At 58.6% G+C, this 21,890-nt stretch overlaps 1 protein-coding gene across 1 annotated transcript in view; it reads right to left on the bottom strand.

The window, feature by feature from the left end:
• Window positions 1-774: 774 nt before the first annotated feature.
• NALF2 (NALCN channel auxiliary factor 2) overlaps window positions 775-21,890 on the bottom strand; it is a 56,236-nt gene continuing 35,120 nt past the window's right edge. The window contains exons 2-3 of the mRNA XM_053273760.1: window positions 12,169-12,340; window positions 775-9,149 (exon numbers count right to left, since the gene is read on the bottom strand). Of these exons, the coding sequence (XP_053129735.1) occupies window positions 8,740-9,149; window positions 12,169-12,340 (582 nt within the window). The 3' untranslated portion in view covers window positions 775-8,739. The remainder of the gene's footprint in view (window positions 9,150-12,168; window positions 12,341-21,890) is intronic.

Consider the following 21,890-nt stretch of genomic DNA (forward strand, 5'->3'; position numbering starts at 1 on the left):
GCCTCAGCTTGGCTGGGACAGGCTGACCTTGGGTAACCTCCAAGACACCAATTAAGGTAGGATCCCGTCAGATCCGTCACTGTACCCTGCCAGGCAGCTGCTAGTAAAACAAACAGCCTCCTTTGAAAGCGGGGCGGGGGGGGTGAGAGGGAGGGAGGGAGGCTGAGGGCTGAGGGTTTCCTGGGGCAAGGCATGAAGAAGATCGAGATCAGGTGCCAGCCCTGTTGAGGCAGTGCTTGCCACACTTGGGGAGGAGTGTGCGCATGTCCACACCCACGCATGTGAAGCTGGCCACACGCCTGCCAGGGCAGCCTTTGTGCTTGGTGGGCCCCCTTTTGCACACCCAGGCCCACCCCGCCTCCGCCTCCTGAGCAGCTGACGGGCAGGCTCCTTCCCGCCGGGCTAGGATGAACAGGCACTCGCTCTGGCTGCCGCACTGGCCGCGGCAGTCAGGTGTGGAGAGAGCAGCACCCTCTTGCTTGCTTGCTTGCTTGCATGGGGAGCTGCGGAAGCTCGGGCAGCGGGAGATGTGGCCGGCGGCGGGGGGGGGGAGAAGACGGCAGCTGCCTGTCCTTCGGCCCCCCCTGCTGCGAGGGAGGGGCAGCCTGGCCCCGCCCCCTGGGGGGAGAAGGGGGCGGTGGGGCTTCTCCCCGCTCCCCCCGCCACGGCCTCTGTCCGCCTCTGCTAGCTGGGTGCCGGTTCTGGGGCCGCCTCCGCGCCCTGTGCAGGGGGAGCCAGTCCACGCAGAGTGGAAATGAAACAGCAGAGCAGAAGTTATCATCAATTCTGAACATTTTATTTCTTTATTGGGTTAAACAAGGAGCAGAGAAAACTGCCTCTGGTCCAAAATACAACAGAACTGAAAGCATTACAGGTACAGAGACTATTGAAACACAGAGAGTAGTTAGGGTAATATTTTAATACAACTGAATTATAGCATGGTTTTGTTGTTGGTGGGCTCCCTCCCCCCCTTTTTTGTCAAACCATCTTGGAAAAGAAATGTAATAGGAACTAGTGCAAAAAAGTTCTAAACATGAAGCACAGTGTAGAAAAGGGCCTAAGAAAACTGCCGCCGCCCCCCGGACCGGGGTCACTTTCCGGTGACGGAGGGGAGGAGAGAGAGAAACCAGGAGGGGGGGGGAGGGCAAGGAGAGCGCTGAGAAAAGAGGGAGGAGCTGGAGAGAAAGAGGAGGAGCAAGGGGCGGGGCTAGAAAGGAGGTTTTCGAAGGTGGACTTGGCGCGAGATGCCGGCTGGTTTCCTTGCAACCTCGCTGCCGCCGGCCGTGCCCTGGAAAAGGGGCTTTTCGCAGCCCGGAGTAGCACAGTCAGTGGCCGGCAGCGCTTGAGAAGGGTTCAGCAGCAGGCCCGGTCCTGCTCCGAGCGGGAAGCCTCTCTGGGTGGAGCCTCGCCCTCCCTGCGGCTGCCAGCGGCGCTTGCAATGCTTGCGGGGGCGGGGGGGGTGTCGCACAGCACTGAGGCTGGCGGGGGCTTGCATGGCGGGTCGCCAGAGGCTCCTTCCCCACCACCGAGGCCCTCAAAGAGCCTGAAAATAAGACAACGGGGTTGGGGGGGGATCCGAGCATTATAAAACCGCATTGAAAGGGGATTCGTGCGCCGGGGGCGTCGGGACTGCAGAGGTGCCTCCTCCCCGTCGTTCCACTCTCCTGGCCCCCCCGCTCCCCACCACCAGTCTGGGTCCCCCTTTGGTTTTTGGACTCTCTTCTCGCCAGAAGTCCGCTCAAGGATGGGTGAGTGAGGCCTGTCAGAGCCCTGCTGGGCACCCCGCCCCGCCCCGCCCCTGGCAATGCACTTCTGGCCAGAGCTGGAGAACCTTCCGCGGTCAAAGAGGAAGGCCCCCCCGCCCCGCTGGTCCCCCCCCCCCGTGCTGCGTCTCTCAGGTCTGTGGAGTACTTCTTTAGGAGCAGACAGGGGACGATGCATTGCGAGTCGATCCAGCCCTTGCTGTGCCAAAGAGCGGGCAAGACGGCCCTGCATAAAGCTCAGATGGGGATGTGTGATGGGGCTGGCTATGAGATGGGGCTGGGGGCTTCTGGGCTTCAGGCTGCCGTCCTGCCTAAGCCAGCATTCCGCCTGCCTGCGAACAGGCAGAGAAGCTGCCAGGGTGCCTACAGTCAGGCCCGGAGGGGTGGGAGGGGGGCAGCGTCATGGCCAGGCTCTCTCGGATACTGTGTCCACTCACGGTTAGGTTTGCTGGGCACTCAGGAGACGCTCTCCTGTGCCTGCCAGAACCTCAGCATCCCCCACCTCAGCATCCAACACGAGTTCCATTCCACAGACAGACACCCCCCCCCCACTCCCTGCACTTTAAAACATGACTTTAACACACTCTGTCAGGTTTTTGTCCTAAGGTATCAGTTGCAGAACAGGAGTCAGAGGGGCCCACCCAGCGAAGGAGAGCGCCATCCAAAGTGTCTCTCCCCCAGGGACACGACTTGCCCCGGCCTCCTACTTTACAACCTGGAAGGCGCCAGGGCGGCCCCCCCCATGACCCTTCCTTCAGCTTACAGTCCCTTTGTCTCCACCAGAACTGCTGGTTTCTCTTTCTCTATCCCAACCCCCCCCCCCGCCCCCGTGCATGCAAATATCTGCTGGGCGTGACACCTGATGAAAAGGCCTGGAGTCCATGAAAGAGCTGCTCCCAGACATGCAGAGGCCCACGTGTCCACATAATGTGGCTGCCGTGCACACTTCCTTCCTGGAGAAGTCAGTGCCAGCACCAATCACAAATGACATCAGAGGCTTGCCAGAATTCAGCGCCAAGTCTGCTCACTGGCTCAGGTTTGGCTTCCCTTCAGAGTGGGGTCCTGAACTCCACACGGGTAGTTGCCCCTGGAGAGTAACCCTTGAACCCACTTCAAGCTCCCAACTTCTTTGCATGGTCAGAGGGAGACGCAGGGCTTGGACTGGGACCCCTGGACTCTACACTTTGGGCAGCCTGCTTTGCTTCTCATCAGAGACGGAAGAAACGGTTGCAATGGGGAACGATGCAGCCAGGACCATTTCCTATGGGATGGACGGCTCACAAGGGAGAAAGGTCTGGGTGGATTTGCAGGACAGAGGAAACACTCGCCGGGCCTTTTGTCCAAATGCCAGCTATGTCCAGGAGTGCGAGCCTTGGAGGGCAGCTCTGCCGGAGGCTAGGGGGAGACCGTCCAGGTTCCTTTTGCTCACATTAACCGTGCAGCTGGTTCAGGTCTTTCACTTTGCAGAGAGATGCCTCTTCTGACCCTCCCAGCTTATAGCCACATCTTTCCCCCTTTCCCCTTTCAGCCAAATCTTTCCACTTTTGCTGAAACCAGTGCCAGATCCCCTGGCAGAGAGTTCCACAGGTGAGATGCATGAATACGGAAATATTTTGCAGTGTCTTTGCTACTCACAAATCGTGCCTCTCAATACTATATTAGAACCACAACAGAATCACAATTTTATAAGCTGCAGTGGAGAGAAAGTAACATGTTGGATAAAAGTTGCCACCTCTATCTTCTAAACTTTGTGGGAAATAGTATTCTAGAGAGCTCTTCCTAGAATTTGATGTGAAAATTCAAAGATTTTATAGAAAAAGGATCTTCCATTGAAAACTACACATCTCCATCCTTCTTTCCGAAGAGGTCTTTCATGCCCAGGGCCAGCCCTAGGTGTCAGGCGGCCCCTGGCCAACTGCCCTCCATGGGCCTGCTCCTATCGGGGGGGGGGCCTGAGAGAGCCACTCTGCCACGGCTGCCACACGAAGACTGCAGGCACAGAGGTGGCCTCGGGCGGATGCCCAGCAGCCGCTCACTGGTGCTGGTCTCGGTCACTGGCCCTCTTCATGTCTATGGAACTCCACCAGCTCCTCCCTTCCTGAACTATCTTGTTTTTAAACTTTAAGATATTCTATTCTATTTTCATAATATAATAAAGGTAAAACAATCTAAAAAACATTCTTCTGCAATTGTAGACTCTGCAGTTTGTAAAAAATATTTTTTTCTAAAGTAGTGCTGGATTTGTGCCACTGTACCCATATTTCAATCATCTGAAAAATGCACTTGGGGGACAGCCTCTTGGAAATGCGATTGTGACGGACCTGGCTTCTGCTCAAAGAATCAGCCAAGAGCTCAGCTGCAAGGCGGCGGGGGGGGGGGGCTCTGAAGAAGGCACAAATGCAAGCATTCAAGCATGTGGGACAGGCCAAGCGGGAGGACGAGGCAAGACGTTTGTCCAGATCAGTTGAAGGAAGTTTTGTAGCTCTTTTGAAACACACATTTTTGCATAAAAAGAACCCAACCGATGTTTGACATCCCAGGCTTCTGTGAACACCCCTGCCTTCTCGTGGAGATGTGCTGGGGTACAACCTCCCACACTGCTAGCCTGCTGCATTACTGGCATCTGGCCACGAGAAAATTTTGTGACTGCAGCTTGTTTGGGAAAGAAAAGCCGTGACACTTTGAGTTCATGTCCACTTTGTGGGCCAACTGAGCCCCGAAGGTGGGGGAGAGAGCCCTGGTGTCCATCGACAATAGCAAGAGGAGGGGATGGATGGCAGGGAGATGCAGCGAAGCCCCTGTGCTCAGTGGTGGGAAACCTCTGGAGAAACATATTGCCTGCAATGACTGTTGTGTGTGTGAGGGGTTTTTTGTTGCTGCTCAGAGTGAATGTATCTTCCAAAATACTTAGCAAGACAAAGTCGGCTTGGATACGAACAGGAGAGTCCGAGCAAGGAGTCAGACTCAGTTCCACGTCCACAGAATCTCGCATCGTCTCTTGGCCCAAGACGATCCCCGGGACCAAGAGCCTTCAGGGTCCCAGTACAGGCATACACAGCTAGGCAAACTCCCAGGAGCCTAACTCATAGCTACAACCCTCTTTTCGGCATCAACAGCCTTCTTTGGGCCTCACTGTGCTCTCCCATTTGATCCCACCTGTTGCAAAACATGATTGCAAAAACAAAGTCCAAATGAGGTTTGCTAAGCCATAGCCAGCATCCAAGCAGGCCTTTTAGTGCACAAGATAGGCTGTGTCCTGTGCTCACCACCTGGAGGGGCCAAAACATGTGGCGGAGAGGAAGCTTGCCACGTGCAACATCCCCGGTCAAATCCCTGGCATCTCTGAGCGGGGCTGGGAGCTGACCTTATCGGAGCCTACACAGAAAGTGAGTGCCAGCCAGAGCAGCTAGTGAGGGCTCCGATGGGCCAGGGTCTGCCTCATTACCCACATCACCAAGGCCAAAGCTCCTTTGTGAAGATGGCTGCGGGTCTGGAGGGGGTCCACACACACTCATATGCTGCCATGTTGCATAGTGTCCAGCGGGTTCTGGGACTGTCGGGAAGGAGCACTGTGGACGCACTCCATGCATTCAGGACTTTGGTAACGACACATCTGGGTTGCATGGGATGTAAACGTCACCCAAAGGGTTTGCTGAGGTTCACTTCACAGAAGCATCCAAACCTTCAGCTGCCACTTTGGTCTGGGACTGGCTGGAAAGGTCAGGGAGTCTTACCTTCCCGTGACCTTTTGCTCCTGTCCCATCCCAACTAAGCAGGCATCATGAGCACTTTTCCCCCAGCGGGGGCTGGGTGGAATTGTGTTTTGGCAACCTCTGCTCTCCCCCGCAACAGGAAAGACTCTGCTGGGCCACAGTAAAGGCCCCTCTAGTCCAGCATCCTGTTTCTGGCAGGGGCCAGCAAGATGCCTCTGGGACCATCATGCAAAAGAGTGCAGAAAAATGACACCCCGCCCCGCCGGACCCCGTTCTGGAAGAACCCAAGAAGTTGCATTAGGATGAGAGTCACTCCTTCAAGCCTGCTCAAACCACTCAGCCTGCAAAGGGCATCTACCTGGTGGGCTCCCACCTTCACTCTCTCGCAGTGTGACTCCTAAGGAGCCAGGCAGGTGCTGACAACCCCCTTTGCGACCAGAGAAGCTGCTCGTTTCTCTCTTGCACCTTTCTCAGGACCTTCCCCAGCAGGAAGAGGTCCGGCCTCTCTCCAATGCCCTTTCCAGCCTGGCCTCTCAGGGATGAGGCACAGCAGCACCTCCAGCGGGGGAGGCCAGGCTGGCTCAGGCCTGCCGGTGCCCTCCAAGCCCAGGAGCCTGCCGCAGGAGGAGCCACCCAGCAAGGCCTGGGGACCTCCCCGCTTTGCTCCCTGCCGGCATCGGATGCTAGTCGCATGCCCGGCTCTTGCACCAGAATGGGCTGAGCTTGACAAGGCCCCTCCCCTCCTCAAAGGAGCTGCTGCCCAGCCCCCTGCTGGAAAGCAGGAAGCCCAGAGCAGCAGACAACCTCCTCTGAAGGGAGGGGGGTCTCCTGGGTTTCTGCACACCCAGCAGAGGGGGGAGGCGGACCCAGAGCTGTGACTCAAGCAGAGGAAGGAAGTGTGGCCTCTCTCCCCTTGCAGGGCGGGCGGCGGGCGGTGCCTTGGCCTCCCAGCTTACAGGAGGGGCAGTCCTTGGGTGTCAATGCGCCCATTCAGTGTACCAGGAGGAACTCAACACCATGCGCAGAAACCTGTCCAGATGGGGCCTGTCTGTGTGCATGCATGGGTGGCTGGGTGTGTTGGTCCATGGAATGAACTGTGATGGGGAATTTGGGCACTGTCCTGTACAGTGACATGGCGGGGGGGGGGAGCACCCCTCAGACAAGAAGCTTGCGCCCGCCTTCCCCCATTTCTGTTTCTGACATCCAGCATGTGGTTCACAGCTTGCCCACCCAGAAATGCACTTGGCCTCTCCTGCGCCCCCCCATCATTTCCCCCTAGGGCTCTGCCCTTTCTCTGTAGGGCTGCTGGCCACACCTCTGGCTTAGTGCAGCAGTGCAACCGGGAAGCTACCTGCAGGACAGAAGGAAGGACGCCAGCAGCCAGCCCCCAGGATGCCCGACTGGCAGAAGGAGCGAGTGGCCGCTTGGGCAGGCAGAAGAGCCACCACTATAAGACCCTGCAGGGGCTTGAGGGGGGCTGACCTCAGAGCTTTCTCAGGCTACTCCTTGCTTGGGAAGGGACCCCCCCCCGCCACCGCCACCTGGAAAGGGACCCGTCAAGCCACAGCCGGAGAGGCCAGCTGCTTTTCTGCACAATGGAGCCCCCACCCCTGCTGCTCTCCGATCACGCCTGGGCCCTCCTCATGGAGCCTGGGGCGGCTGCAGGGAGCAGGGACGGTTCCCCATCCACAGGTGGGCTTCACGGTCCTCACTGTATCAGGTCCACGCCGTCACTGCGGGGTCAGGTCCCTGCCTCTGGCACTTACCATCTTCGTGAGCGAGAGGAACTCTCGCCAGGTGCAGCATCTTGTGTGGGGGTGTGTGTGTGTGGAGTTCCCTGGGGCGTGGTGGTGGTGGCGGCGGCAGCTCCCCCAGGAATGTGTCTGGACATGGCGTACCTTGCATTCCTCTGTGGGTGTGGCTCAGGCTCCGGCTTCTCCTTGGAGCCTGCTTGGCCAACGCACCTTCCTTTCCCTCTGGGAGGGGCAGGGGGACTCCTGAGCTGCAACTGCAGGTACCCCCCCCCCCGGACAGCCCCACTCACCATGCTCTGTAGGGGAGCCCAACACAAACCAGCCTAGCAGCCTTGGCGCTCCATCCGCCCCTCGGTCGGTCTTCCACTGCCCCTGGACCCCTCGCTACGAACATTTGTCTGTCTCCTCCTCCTGGGGCTGAGGGCTACTCTGGGGTGGGGTGTGGGGTGTGGAGTTAATGCCATTTCAGGAAACCCAGGCTGAATATGCAGAAGACTGTGGTGCAGAGGGCATGCCCAAAGGAGGAGGGGAGACCTTGGAATGTCTCCAGTGCCCAGAGGCCATCACTGGTGCTTTGTGTCTGGCTAGAAACACAGGCTGCCCTCCAAAGGGAGAGGAGCAGCCTGTCTAGGGAAGCTGTGCACAGGGGGATTGGTGCACCAGCCCCAAGCGGAAACGCCTCTTGGGTGGAGCAGTGGGACCCTGGCTGGCTGGCAGGAGGAACCTGCCGTGGGGGTGTGAAGCCAGAGCAGAGGCTGATGCTGCCCTGCCCGGGGCAGGAGTACTAACTTCTGGCCAGGGAAATCCGGAACTGGGAGGAGGTGCTGCAGCCTGAAGGCCTCTCCTTGGGAATCAAGCCCTTCTGGGAGCAAGAGAGTCAGGGGGCGCCCCCCATGGATCCTGCCATGACCGAGAGCATGGCCAGGTTTCTTCAGAAGTTATCAGCTCGGGGGCTTGGTAGAGGGCCGGGGGGGGGGGGGGGGAGGCCACTGCATCATCATGATGTCATTGGGGTTGCAGAAAAAGATCTCCGCGAAGCCACTGCTGTCACCCTCCGCCCAGAGCCAACCCCCTCCATGGGGAAGAGGCTGCTTTTGCCCCAACACACCACCAACGGCCCAGGGCAGTGAGGGAGGCGGCACTCCCCCCCACCCCCGCAGCCCTGCCCAGCCGCTTGCCTCTCCCAGAAGGCGGCCGCTCGCTTCCACTCCCCTCTGCCATGGACATCCCACCCACGATGGGCCTCTACGAGGCCAGAAGCCAGCAGCTGACGGCCTGTGGCTGGCTGAACCCTTCTCAAGGCCGAGCTCCCACAGCCCTGTGTGCAGGAGAGCCGCTTCATCACGGCCCCACGGCGAGCTGCCCTGGGGGGGATGCCACGTGGGGGCGGGCGTGTGTGTGTGTGTGTGCATCACCCTAACCCCGTGCCTCCCACTGACGGAAGAGCATGGGCCCCCCTCGATGGAAAAGAGCAGGCGCCCTGCCTGGAGGTTTCCTGCCCGCTCCGGGTCACTCGTCTCTCGCGATGCTCTCATCTAAGGCGGGCAGGGCCTCCAAGCGCAGTGCCCCGCTGCTGCCGCTGCCGCCGCTGTGCACACTGGAGAAGGACACCATGGTGTGGAGAAGCATCAGGACCAGGACGCACAGTCTGATTTTGCTGTTGCCAAGGCGAGACCCTGCAGAGACCGGCAGCAGAGATGGGTGGGGTTGGTGGTACTGGTGGTGGTGGTGGTGGTGGTAGAGGTGATAGTGCTGCTGTTGCTGGTGACGGGGGGCGTCATGGCGTTGGTGGGGGAAGGACCCCGACTCCGTGGACTTGGTGGATGCGTTGGAGCTGCTGTCTGGGGGGTGGTCGCAGGAGTCCCACTGCACATCACAGCACTTGGCCTCCTGCTCGGGGAGCTGGTTCTCTAGCAACCCTGGCAAAAGACAGCAGCAAAGCCCTGGCATCAGAGCAGGGGCCGTGCCAGGCAAGGCCACGGGGGGAGGCAGGGGGGCTGAAGGACCCCCTCCGCCTGCCCAGCCAGCCCAGTCATCTTCAGGGGCCCGGAGGGGGAAAGGGCCTTTCTGAAGGGGCCCCCCACCCCTGGCATTGCCTCCCAGGACTGGTTTGCCTGGCACTGCCATGACTGCCTTTCTGGACGCGGGCAAAGCCCCCCCCCCCATTTCTCAGGCTTAAAAAAAAAAAGATATGATGGTGATTGGGTTTTCCTTCTCTTTTGCCGCTGCTTTATTTCTAATGGGAGTTTGGGATGCCGCGGTGGTTGTTTTGCTGTCCTGGAATACGAGTACTATTTCTATCTCATGTCCCCACAGCATTGTGGTGGGGGTGGAGGAGGAGGGCCCCAAGCTCTGCTTTGCCCCTCTGGGGCCCTCCCCTCCTGCAAGCTGTGCCTCGCCAGCGAGGGCCCAAGAATCCCCCTCCCTCCCTCCCTGCCTCCCTTGCCCCAGCTCCTGGAGCAGGCTGCTCCTGCTGAGTCCCTCTGCCTCAGCTCTCATGCATGTTGGGAGCTGCAAGCCCTCTGCAGCCCCCTTGCCCCCATGCAGCTGGACTCCCTCACTCTCTGCCCCTCTGAAACGGCCCTGACCACAAGGCACAGGAGGGGAGCTCTGCACTGTCCGGTGATCCAAAGCCCTGCCCCCCATGTGCCCCCTGCCCCACCTCGCGGCCTCCCCGCTTCGTGGCCTGGCTCCTTTCCCACCCCCTCCGCATCTCCGGTGCTTCCCTCTTCTCGGCCTCCTTGGCCTGCTCCTGCTGCCCCCTTCCTGCCCACGGTCCATCCCTGTTGCAAGGAGGTCCCGCTCTCCACTCTGGCCCAGAACCCAAGCCCAGAGCTGCGCCCCTGTCCAGTCCTGCCTGCCCCACTGCCTGGCTGCTTTCCCACCCCTGCCTGAAAGAGGCCAGCCTGCTCACCCTTCCTCTTTGCACGCCCTGACCACCTCTCCCTCCACTCTGTGGATCAAGCGCAGAGCTGCGCCCCACTCTCTCCCACCTCCAGGCCGTGTTCTGCTCTCCATCCCTTCCAGGAAGGCTCTTCTGGTTCATGCCCGGCTCCTCTCACCTGCTGGACAGCTGCCCTCTCCTTGATCCCGCTGCCCCCTTGCTCTCCCCAGGGACTCTCTGCCAACCCCACCCCTCTCTCTAGACCACGGGGTGCCCCGGGTGCCCCTCCTTCAACCTCTGCTCTTGCCCCCCACCCACTCCCTGGCCAGAGCCGCCAGCACACGCTTCCCCCTCCCCTGCACAACCCAGCCCTGGCTCTCCTCAGCCCCTGCCACAGCCCTGAGGTGCCCACTCCTCCAGCTTCACCACCCTCTGCGGTCTGAACCTCTCCTCTCCTTCCAAAGACACGGCCCCTTCTCCCTTGCTGTCCCCACCCGCCCCATGGCTGGAGCTGCTGTCTGGAATGCCCTTCTTCACATCCTTCCATAGGTGTCCGGTGGGGGGGGCAAGAGGGTGCATCCCTCCCCTCAAACTGATCCAGTTCCCATGGAATTCAATGGGGCATACTCCCAGGGTACTCCCAGGCTGACTCCCCCCCCCCCCCCCCGCCGCAGAATAATTCATGCAAACACTAGAGTTTCCATATGCAAGCTCTCCAAATCTGGGCACTCTAAATTGCATACTATGCAAATTAGCTTGCAAATAATTTTCAAGTTATGCAAATTATGCCAATTAACTGCGGTGCTGTCCCATTGACTTGTATTTGCTCTAGATATTTACCAGAGCAAAATAATTTTCTACCAGAAAATATCATGAAAATAAATGGAAACTACACAAAGTCTGAGATACTAATAGCAGCAACAGAACAAAACAACAACAACACTGAGCTTTTCAGATAGGCTGCAATCCTACACACTTACTTGGTAGAAAATCTGACGGAAACCAATGGTACTTGCTTCTAAGTAAGCATGCATAGAATGGATTGCACTAGAAAGCCAAAAACCTTAAACATGACAATGCACAGGTAGGCAGCCATTTACATCAAAACCTCTCAACTGCCCTCTAGCAATCCCCTGCTGATAAAAGACAAAGGCAACATTCCTCAGGGGGTGACTTATTGTGACTCTCTCCCAGGCAGCTCCCTGCGCTTCACCTGCCTTACTCAAAGTCCAGCGGCTGAGCAGCAGAAGAAGCGTGACTGCAGCGCATCGTGCTCAAGAGGGGTTGGAGGAGCTTCGCTCTTCCATTGAAAGGAAAGCTGGAGATCCGGGCGGCTAAGCCACCTGGACGACTAAGGCTAAGCAGTGGGTGGGCGGAGGGCCGGGTGGTGGTGATGGCAACCTCAGCAGACCCCCATGCTCCCTCCAGAGCCCAGTCTCCCATGAACCCCTTGGGAATGAAGGGGACAGAACTCCCCCCACCGCCCCACTTGCTTCCCTCCCCGTGGAGAGTGCGAGGCTGGGAGCTCCCACCGGTCTCCGCGTCATGCACACAGAGGATGGTGCCTACAGATACACCACCAGCTCGGCGCCAGTGATCTGGAGTTGGGGGTGAAGAGCAAGGCAGCTAAAATGCAGGGGCCGGAAACTGATGCTGGGCTGGCAAAATGCCCACGGCAAAGATGGGCTGACGGTGTGCAGAGGGAGGGAAGGCTTTTGGCCTGGGCTGTGCCTGGCGTTTAGACTCACCCAGCCCATACCCTTTGCTCCTCACTGCAATGGTCTCCTCAGGTGCAGGCCTTCCTTTTTGCCCAACCGCCCGCCTATGGGGGCGATTTCAACCACCTCCTGGCCCTGGGGACCCCCCGCACAGCCTCTGACGGCCTCGCTGGCTTCCCTCTGGGCCTGCAGCAGCGGCACCCCCGCCCGCCCGCCCTCCAGAGCAGAGGCAGCGCCCTTCGAGGCCCTGCCCGTGGCTTTCCTGAGGGCACCTGGCGCTCTGGCCGGCTGCTGTGGGCCCCGCATGCCAGCCGGCCTGGGGCCCCGGGGCCTTACCCGTGCAGAGGAAGCCGGGCAGCCCGCCATAGATCAGCTCGTCGTTGTCTGGCAACACAAAGGGGCAGCGAGTCTGCACCTCCAGGCAGTATTGCTTGCACGGGATCCGCTGCTGGCACTGCTGCTGCGTCACCTTGAAGTACTCCGAGCACAGCCAAGCCTTGTAGACAGCCTGCAAAGGGGGGGGGGGACAAGAGGCCAGACGAGGCGCTGTCAGCTAGCCGAGGCCCCAGCCAGTGCCGACAGGACTGGGGGGCGCGGCGAGAGCCGTGGGGCACACCCCTCTGGAAACACAGGGCTGCCCCCGCTTGAGGTGCAGGGCATGTGGCTTCGGGTCTGAGGACTCCATTTGGGACAAGACCGGTCCAGGGCTTGGCCTGAGGGACGAGAAGCCTGCTTGAGGCCCAGCTGGAAATCACAGGGAAGGCCCAGGTGGGGAGTGGGGAGTAGTCAAGCCATGTTCAGTGCCAGGAGGGGGGAATAGTCCAGGGCAGGGGGGGGGGGCTCAGTGGAATGGACTGCTGTGGGCTGGGCCATGGATTGACCTGCAGAGCTCAACAGCTTTACCAGCCTTCCAAAGAGCCCCTAAGACATTTTCCCCCCTTTAGCCTGGCTTTTAGTAATCTTTGAATGGTTTTACATTGCTCTTTCAACAGTTTGTTTTATTTTGTCTTTATTGTGTTTCTTTTTGTTTATTTACTCCCAAGGCCACCTAGAGCCTTGGGAGTGGGGGGGGGGGTGGTATACTAACTAACTAACTAACTAACTAACTAATGTAACTAGCGGCCTCCTCCCTAGGAATCCGCCTCCTGGGAATTCGGCTCCGTCCTCCTGTCCCTCCCTCCCTGCTGCCTGCACACTGCAGGGGGTCTTCTCCTGGGAGGGCAGAAAGGGCCGCCAGGCCTCAGGAGGCAGGCAGCGTCCGCCAGCCCTTGAGCAGGGCCCGCCTCTGGAGTCAGGCGGCATATACATTGAATCACCAAGCAAGCAATAACACAGAACACACTCCCTGCTTCTCCCATCTCTACTCTTCTTCTCTGCACCTGAGATGAAGCCCATCTGTGACCACATTTCAACAGAGGCTGTTGCTCAAAGCAGTTTTCACAGAAAAATCAACCATCAAGGGACAATTGATTCTTCGAAAAATCTCCCTATCCACAGCCACTGGAGGGTTGCTGCTGCTGCTGCTGCAGGGCTGGGGCTGGAGATGACCAGCGACTCACCGCCACTTGGAGAGGGGCCTCTTGGCTGGGCTCGCAGGGGGTTCCTCTGATGTCTGCCCTCAGGCACTCCCCCTCCGCCCCCACCCGCCTCAGGGAGGAGGGCTGGGCCTGGGGTGAGGGGCTGCTGTTTGCCCCATAAGAGTATTGTGGGGGAAATGACAGGTGGCGACAGTGGATTCCACCCTGGCAGTGTATGCAGCGGGGGGAGGGGGGGGCTGGCCTGATTTCACAGGGCCCGACTCTGTTGGTGCTGGGGAGGGGCTCTGCTTCATCTGTTGGGGTCCTTGAAGGACTCCTCCAAGTCAAAGGGCAGAGCCTGATCCGTGGGCTGCAGAGGGGCTTCTGGATCATCTGCCTGGTTCTCCTGATGCAATGGGGGGGGGGTTTTCCCCCTGACTCACCCCTTGTGGTTAGAGTGCTGGATGATGATGATGATGATGATTACATTTTATATCCCACTCTTCTTCCAAGGAGCCCAGAGCTGTGTACTACATACTTAGGTTTCTTTCTCACAACAGCCCTGTGAAGTAGGCTAGGCTGAGAGAGAAGTGACTGGCCCAGAGTCACCCAGCAAGTCTCATGGCTGAAGGGGGATTTGAACTCGGGTCTCCCCGCTCCTAGTCCAGCACTCTAGCCACTGCACCACCCTGGCTCCTAGGACTGGGGAGACCCGAGTTCAAATCCCCATTCAGCCATGAGACTTAGGGGTTAATGGGGCCGCTCTAGGAAGCGTACCCGCCTGGTTGCATGCAGAAGGTTCCAAGTTCCTTCCTTGGCAGCATCTCCAACGAGATAGGGCTGGGAGAGACACTCCTGCCTGCAACCTTGGAGAAGCCGCTGCCAGTCTGGGTAGACAATACTGAGCGAGATGGACCAAGGTCTGACTCAGTAAATGGCAGCTGCCTATGTTCCTAGTAAGCACACTGACTTGGAAACGAGGCCCATGCAGAAGGCAGGGATCCATCCAGCTGTCTCCTCTTCGACACAACTCCTAAGGTCCTGGAATGTGCTCTGTCTGGTCGCCTTATCACGGCATGGAGAGCAGGGAGCCGGCATGGGCAAAGCTGGGGGGGGGGAGCAAGGGCGAGGGACTGCGCCGTGCTCTGCCCATGCTCCTCGAAAGGGCCCAAGGACCTGCCAGTCCGGGAGACGGGAATCCAGGGTCAGGGCTTGCCATCTCTCAGAGCATGCCCCAGGGAAAGGCTGACAAGAAGCTCCTTACAGCCTCCCAAATGAGCAGCTCTAAGAACTCCCCAGATGCCCTTCCAGGGAAGAGAGACCCCGACCCTAACCCAGCCCAGAGCCTGGGGCCAAGTTGGGGGAGGCATTTATGATCTCCACTGCTGCTGCTGCTGCTGCTGCTGCTGCTGCTACTGCTGCACATGACCGACGGGTGGCCGGTGGAATCAGAAAGCAGCCCCACAGACCCCAGCCTGCTCCGCAGGAGGACACTTTTGGCACTGATGACCCTTTGGCCTCAGCGCTTCTTGGGGAAAAGGGCATTTACTTGGGAGCAGCCCCTGATAGCTTCACCACCACCACTACCACATCTGGTAGATTGTGTGCAAATAGCATCATCGTCGTCGTCATCATCTGGTTATTATACTGATGGTGATTTCTGTGGCTCCTATGGTGCTTGCACCTCAACACCACAGGGGCCACAGAAATCACCATCAGCCAGTTACAAAAAGCAGCTTTACTGGGAACAGCCTATATTCTGCAACGATATCTATAACAATAAACTTCTGGCATCCCAGGTCCTTGGGAAGGACTCGATGTCTGGATCAAACAAACCAGTCAATAACACCTGCCTGACTGTGTAAACAACAACAACAACGACAACGACACTGATTGATGTGGCTATAGAGGGGTTAGAATTGAGTCAGATCAGCTCCCTGGGCAATGAAGCAGACAGGACGATGATGATGCCCAGAATGCAGACGGGGACTCCCAGGAGGCTGGCTAGAGCCCAGCCCAGGGAAGCAGTGGGCCTCACTGGATCGGGCACAATCTCCTCGCTAACCTGCCTCACAGGACTGCTGTGAAGATGAGGAAGGGGAAGGGGATCCGGCCCCAGAGCCAGGGAGTGGGGGCGGGGTGGCCAGAGGCACTCTTCCCCCTGGACTTTGGGGCCAAGCTCCAGGACCACCTCCAGACCCCCTGGAGACCCCCAAATGCTCTTCAGTCTGTCCTGGGGTGTGTAGTTTGTGCCCTCAAGCGGGGGGGGGGGCTCCAAGGACTTTAGGTCCAGGCTCCAAAATTCCCTAGGTGCACCTATGGGGGTGGCTTCTTCTCCCCACAGCTGCACTGGGGAGCTCCCAGCACTCTCCTGTGTGGAGCTGGTGGGTAGGGCTGGGGGCTCACTTGTCACACTGCACTTCTGAACTGCTCCAAGAGCCGGGGAAGCTCTGTGCAACTGCAGGGTGTGCTCCCCCCAGCTCCGAACAGGGAATGCCGCTGAGAGTGGAGTTCCGCGGTGTGGCCCAGATCAGGTTAAGCCTCCACTCCCCGGGGAGGGGCAGGGTCTTGCCAGGCCCATTTTTTGGATGGCTACCAAGGCCGTCCAGGCTGTGTGGCTGGACCCCTGCTCTAAACCCCTCCTGCAGAGAGGCCCAGCATAGCGATGGTGATGGCTGAGCAGGGAGCAGGAGGCGCTCTTGTAGGAGGACCAGTGATGATGGCGGGAAATCCTGGTGAGTGTTCAGGGGCAAATGCTCCAAATGGAAGAGAGCCTTTCCTGCCCAGAAGATCAGAGCAGGGGACGGAGAGAGAAAGAGGGAGGAGGAAAGGACAACCACAATGCCCTCTGGTCTCCCACCGGCAAAGGGGATGGTTCCCATCTTCTCCATTAGAGGGCAGAGGCACCACACTGGATCGTGGAGGAACAACAAGTGGCATCTGCAGAGCCTTCCCACCCTATGAGCGGAGGAGGAGGAGGAGGAGGAGGAGGAGGAAAGCAACAGCTGTAGAGCCCCAAACAAGGGGCAGGGGATGCCAGGCCTCTCCCCAGGAGCTGAGTCTCAGTTCTCCCCCCTTCCTGAGCTGTTTTCCTATTGCAGGAACCGGGGCAGGGGGGAGAGGGGACTGACGCTACATTTGCTGGCCAGCTGGAGGGTCAAACAATAATGTGCAAGTCTGAGGCCCCTAACCCTAACCCTAACCCTAACCCTAACCCTGGAAAGAACTTGTAGGCACAAGAGCAGCAGGGGGGCCGTCCCATTCCTCTTAGCCGGGTGTCTGGACAGAACTCTTCAGCTGAGCTGAGCTTGTCACCAAACACAGGATCCTCAGCAGAATGTGGGCAGCAGGCCCCTCCCTCCCTGCTCCCTCCCCTGCTCCTCCTGTGGGCATGCAGGCAGCCCACCCCACCTCAGCAGGCCACCCTGACTCACTCCCCCTCCTGCCGGGCCCTGGCATCACTCTGGCTCTCCACTGGGGCTCCCCACCAGGCCAGTCCTCTAAGAAGGAATGCCTCATCTGGGGGTGGGGGTGGGGGTGGGTGGGGGGCAGCCAGCCCACCTGTGGCAACGTGCAGGAGCAGCTGGGCGCCAGCAGTGCCAGCCAGCGCAGAGCCGCGTCTCCTTCTTTGCCAGGACGTCTGACGCAGCAGCAGCAGCAGTGCCAGCTCTGCCCCCCAACGGCAGGGAGCCCAGCCCTGCCTGCCCCCAGGAAGCACTTTCAGACTCTGCACATCCAGCTGGTGAGGGCCACAGAGAAATCCTGCCTGCAGCCTCTCCTTTGGTGTGTGTGCTCAGGGAGGTTCACATTCAGATGAAAACCATATAACACAACAACAACAACAACAACAACAACAACAACAACAAAACACATTTAAACGGACAGAAATGAAGGCGAGAACTAGCCGAGCTAAACAGAGGGTCTTGAGAGGGGCATGGGCAGTTGGTATAACGCTCTGCATCGGGGGCAGGATGAGACAGAGGGGGCCTCGCTAGTCCCCCGCATGAGCTGAGAAGAGGGGCTGCTGCTTTGCGCTCCTCGGAGGGGCTCCTCTGCCCAGCTTTAGGAGGGGCTGGGAATGGCCCCTTGTGGGATCAGGGCCTCAGTCGGCAGCACAGGACCCCCCACGGGCTACCCTGCCCCTCTGCCTGGGCCTGTTTGCAGCACCAGCTATTCTGGGGTAACAGCTCAAGACCCAGGTCAAACCCCCTTCTCCCCGCCCCACATACATGCCAAGGGGGCAGCTTCCCATGGACGGGGCGGGTCCCTTGATCCTGGTCTTGCTGGACTCCCCTTCCAAGTCCAGAGGCAGCTTCATGGGAGTTGGCGCGAGCTGGAGGTGCAGCTGAGGAGCCCTGCCTGTTCTCCGCCATGAGGCACCACCGTCCTTTGCCTGCCTCCCCGAAACGATGCCCCCCACCCCGCAAAACCCACAGCTACCAAATCCCACCAAGATGGGACGACCCCCCCCGCCCCCAACACACTCCTGCCTCATTGGCCAGGCCACAGGGGTGGAGCCTCCACGTGTGCTGCCACCGGATCCCCTCCCAGCCAGGAACTCTTGGGCTCTCTCTTGCCAGACCGAGAGCCCACCTTTAACCCCCAACGGCAATGGTTTGCCCTGAGAGCAGAGCTTGATCGCTCTTTACCATCAGCCCAGATCTTGACCCTTTTCTCTAACTCCTCGCCTTCAAACAACGAAAGGAAAGGAAAGGAATACCCAACGCTTGCATTGCGGGAATGACCCACCGCCTTAAGCGGGAGTGTGGCCATCGAGCTCCTGTGCCTTTCCTAGCCAGGCGGAGGAGAACGGCTGCTGGCAGACGTGGCAGCTGCCCACATGGCCTCTCCTTCACAGCTGCTGCTGCTGCCCCCCTTTGCACCCAGCCAGCCTTCTGTGGGAGGCTGGATCAGGCCCAAGGCCTGATAAGGACAGCCCTGCTGGATCAGGCCCATCCATTCCGGCCTCCTGTTTCCCACAGTGGCCCACCAGATGCCTCTGGGAAGCCCACAGGCAAGAGGGGAGGGCAGGCCCTCCCCACTTCTGCTGCCCTACATGCTGTTCCTAGCCTGCTGCGACCGGTGGCCACCCCCTCCTGGGCCGGCCTCCCCCCCCACAGATGCACACAGGCAGCCATAGCTGTGACTTGCAGGGGAGCATCTGCTTCTCATCACGGCAGGGAAACTCCCCTTGTGCTCCTAGGACCAGCGAGACTCTCGTGAGCACCATTTGCCCATCTGGAAGTCAGCAGTGCATTCTGGGATATGTTGGGGCAGCCAGGCTCCCCCCCGCCCCCCGGCCAAGTCTCTGCTGGATGGGAAAAGACAAACACAGGCATCGTTTGAACAAGCTAACCTGTCTTCTAATGCAGGCTGTCTTCCAGGTCACCCCAGGGACGGCAGGGCAGAGGAAACAGGCCATTTGTCATCTCGGTCTGAGGGACGGCTGCAGCAGCCATGCGACCAACTCCCGCTCTGGTGACTCAACACAACACAAGCCCAAACTTGTAGCCAGCAACACAGCCCGGGGATCTTCCAGCCAGGCCACCCTACGGGGTGGGGGTGGGGGGCATTTCCTGGCCAAGGAAGCCGACTCAAAAGACGCCCAGAGAGCACCGGTGTGTGGCAGGAAGAGCCGCCTCCCAGAGAGAAATGCAGGGCAGAGGATGAAAGCCAGGTGGTGGAACAACAACATCAAACAGCGTCCTTGTTCCCAGCAGCAGAACCGGAGGATAAAAATCCTGGGACGCCCTTTGCCCTTCCTGAATGAATCTTTGAGGCTGCCCCGTCACACAGAGGAGTCAAGAGCCAAGCCACCCCTCCAGATAGATGCCCAGCGCAGAAGAAACAGTGTCCCCTGCAAGAGATGGCTCAAGGCCTGGGGGGCAGCCAAAGGCACCCCCTCTTGTGCTTCGGCCAGCCTCACCTTCTGGTCTTACACCACAGAGGCTGCATTTCCTCCTCAGGAATTAGGAGGAAAAGAAGCCCAGCGGGAGGGGGGGGAGGAAACTCCCCTTTCACACTGATCACTGGGGGAAAGAGAACAGCTGTCAACACAGATTTTCCATGCCATTTTTAATTTTCTCCCAGTAAATTAAGCTTGGTGCATATAGTTCTGGAAGTTCTGGAAGGCCACCAGCTTGGATGATTTTAAAGGGGCTGCTTAGACAAATTCATGGAGGACAGGTCTATCCGTGGTCGGGATGGCAGGCTCAGAGGCAGGATGCCTCTGATTCTCAGTGGCAGGGGAGCAACAGCAGGAGGGAGGGCACACCCTCCAGGGCACACCCTCCCCTCTTCCCTGTGGGCTTCCTGGAGGCATCTGGTGTGGGCCTTTCTGGCAAACTGGATGCCGGACTAGAGAAGCCTCCTTGGGCTTGATCCAGCAAGGCCCTTCTCAGTTTCTTTCATGATCAGAGGGTGTCACAAAGAACATCAGAGCAGCCCACCTCAGCCTAGAGCAGTCTAGTTTGAAAAATGCAGGACAGGCAGAAATCCAACAGGGTGGATATTTCAACAGCACCCCACATGTGTCTCCCCCCTTCTCCCAGTCAGTGTGAGTGGCTGATTTCCCTCCTTGCAATGGCAAAAGTGGCAATATAGGTGCCTGAAAGTAACAAATTGACCCTTTGATCTTTCCATACAGACAATGACAGTAAAACGACCTGATTGTTACAGGTGTATAAATCAAGGCACACCTGACTGTTTCCTGCTTGCTGCCTGCACCCCACTTTCTCCCAAGCAATTGCATGGACTGCTCTGGCCACATCATCATGGCACCTGCAGATATTTGAGTGCAACAGAACATTTACAAACAAAGCAGCCGGTCACTGGCATGCAGGGGGGTGAAACTAGCCAGTGCAGATCGGGGGCAAAAACTTCACAAAAGGTCCAAGGGGCCAGCTGTGGAGCTGTTAGCAGGAAGAAGATGGAGAAAGAGACACAAGGGCTGAGTTGGGCAGGCAGTCAGAGGAGCTGGGAGGGAAGGAACTGGCAACGGGCTGAGAAGCAGCAGAGACCGGGGCTGGGTGTTGCAATGGTGGCAGCAGGATTATACCCTCCCCGCCCCCCCCCCCCCGCAGAAAGCAAAGGGCTTGCAAATCTCACCTCTACAGATAAAGCAACCTATAGAAGGCTTCTCCCCCCCCTCCTCTATGTAAGTGGATTCTCTGCATACCCGCTTTTGTGTCAGCTGGGCACAGAGACAGACAAGGAGAAAAACTCACAGATACATCAGCTGTCTCTCTCCATCCAAACAGACACGTAACTCAGCTAAGTTGTTTCTTATTCTTAAGTACAATTTCCTACAGTTCTTAACTATGGTTCTAAGCGGCTTCTTCAAAACCCAACGCTGCTAATAAGGGGAGAGGAGCAAATGGAGACAGGAGGCAGGGAGGGGGCACAGAGGAGGCAAGAGGCTGGGGGGGGAGGGACCCCACAACCTCCTCATGGGGGTGCACTGCACATGCGGGTGGGAGAGCGCACTGCAGTGCAGGCATGGGAGAGCGGAGCCCCCTGCCCTGTGTCTGCCTGCTTCTCCTGCAGCAAGACCGGTGGGGTCAGCACTGGCAGCGGGGGAGACCCAGCTGGAACTGCCCCCTCCCCCCCGCCGGGCCCTTCTCTCCCCCCATTGCCGTGTCCTCTCTGGCAGCAACCAGCCTACCCTCCCCCGCCCCGCAGACCTGCAAATCCCGTTTCCTCGGTAAGCAGATGCTGGCCCTGTGGTTGCCATGGCACCCGTGACCCAAGTCCCTGTTTTACAGGTCCGGTTGCACACTTTAATATTAATTCATCATAGTAATGCTTATAAATATAAATGTGCTGGCACTTAGGCAAACTGAGCAGTGCTTTGGTCAAGGTGTGGCAACTGAGCCAAACCAAGCAGGCCAGAAATGCTTCCGAAACCGCTTTCCACGTTGTGCCTGGAAGTGTGGCACAGGCCTAGAGCGAAGCAGCCGGTCAGTGGGCCCTTGAGGTGAGGGGTGCTTGTGGGCAGAGAAGCTGGCGACAGCAGCCCCGAGAGGCCAAGGGAGGGGAAGACAGGAGCCCGCCACAGGCTGGGGGCAAGGGGACCGGCCAGTGGGACCGCAAACAAGCACATAGATGGGTGGGATGCTGGGAAGCTGAAAACACATCCGTGACGTGGAGAGAGACATCCTATCCCACACACTTCCATTCCTGGGCCACTCTTGAACCTGAACGCCTGCCTCTAATGAAATGGCAGGGGGTTGTTTTTGCTGGGCTGCCCCCCTTAGATGTCGACCCACCATTAGGATTCCCCAGAGGAGATTTCCTGACCCACTTCCTGCTTTAATGGGGGAACTACAGCTGGTTGAGTTAGAGATGGAGGGCTCTCCTCATCCCGCCAGGTGCTCACTGCATTCAGGGCTGCAGCAGCAGCAGCAGTGGTGCTGGGCCACCCTGGAAAGGTGCTAAGGCAGAGCTGTGGAATGGACTCCCAGGGAAGAAGGGAATCGAAGGGGGAAACTCTCTTTTCTGACACCCAAGAACAGCAATGTGTAAGATGGACAGGAAGGAAGA

This window comes from Hemicordylus capensis, chromosome 11 (genome assembly GCF_027244095.1).
Source record: "Hemicordylus capensis ecotype Gifberg chromosome 11, rHemCap1.1.pri, whole genome shotgun sequence".
NCBI lineage: Eukaryota > Metazoa > Chordata > Lepidosauria > Squamata > Cordylidae > Hemicordylus > Hemicordylus capensis.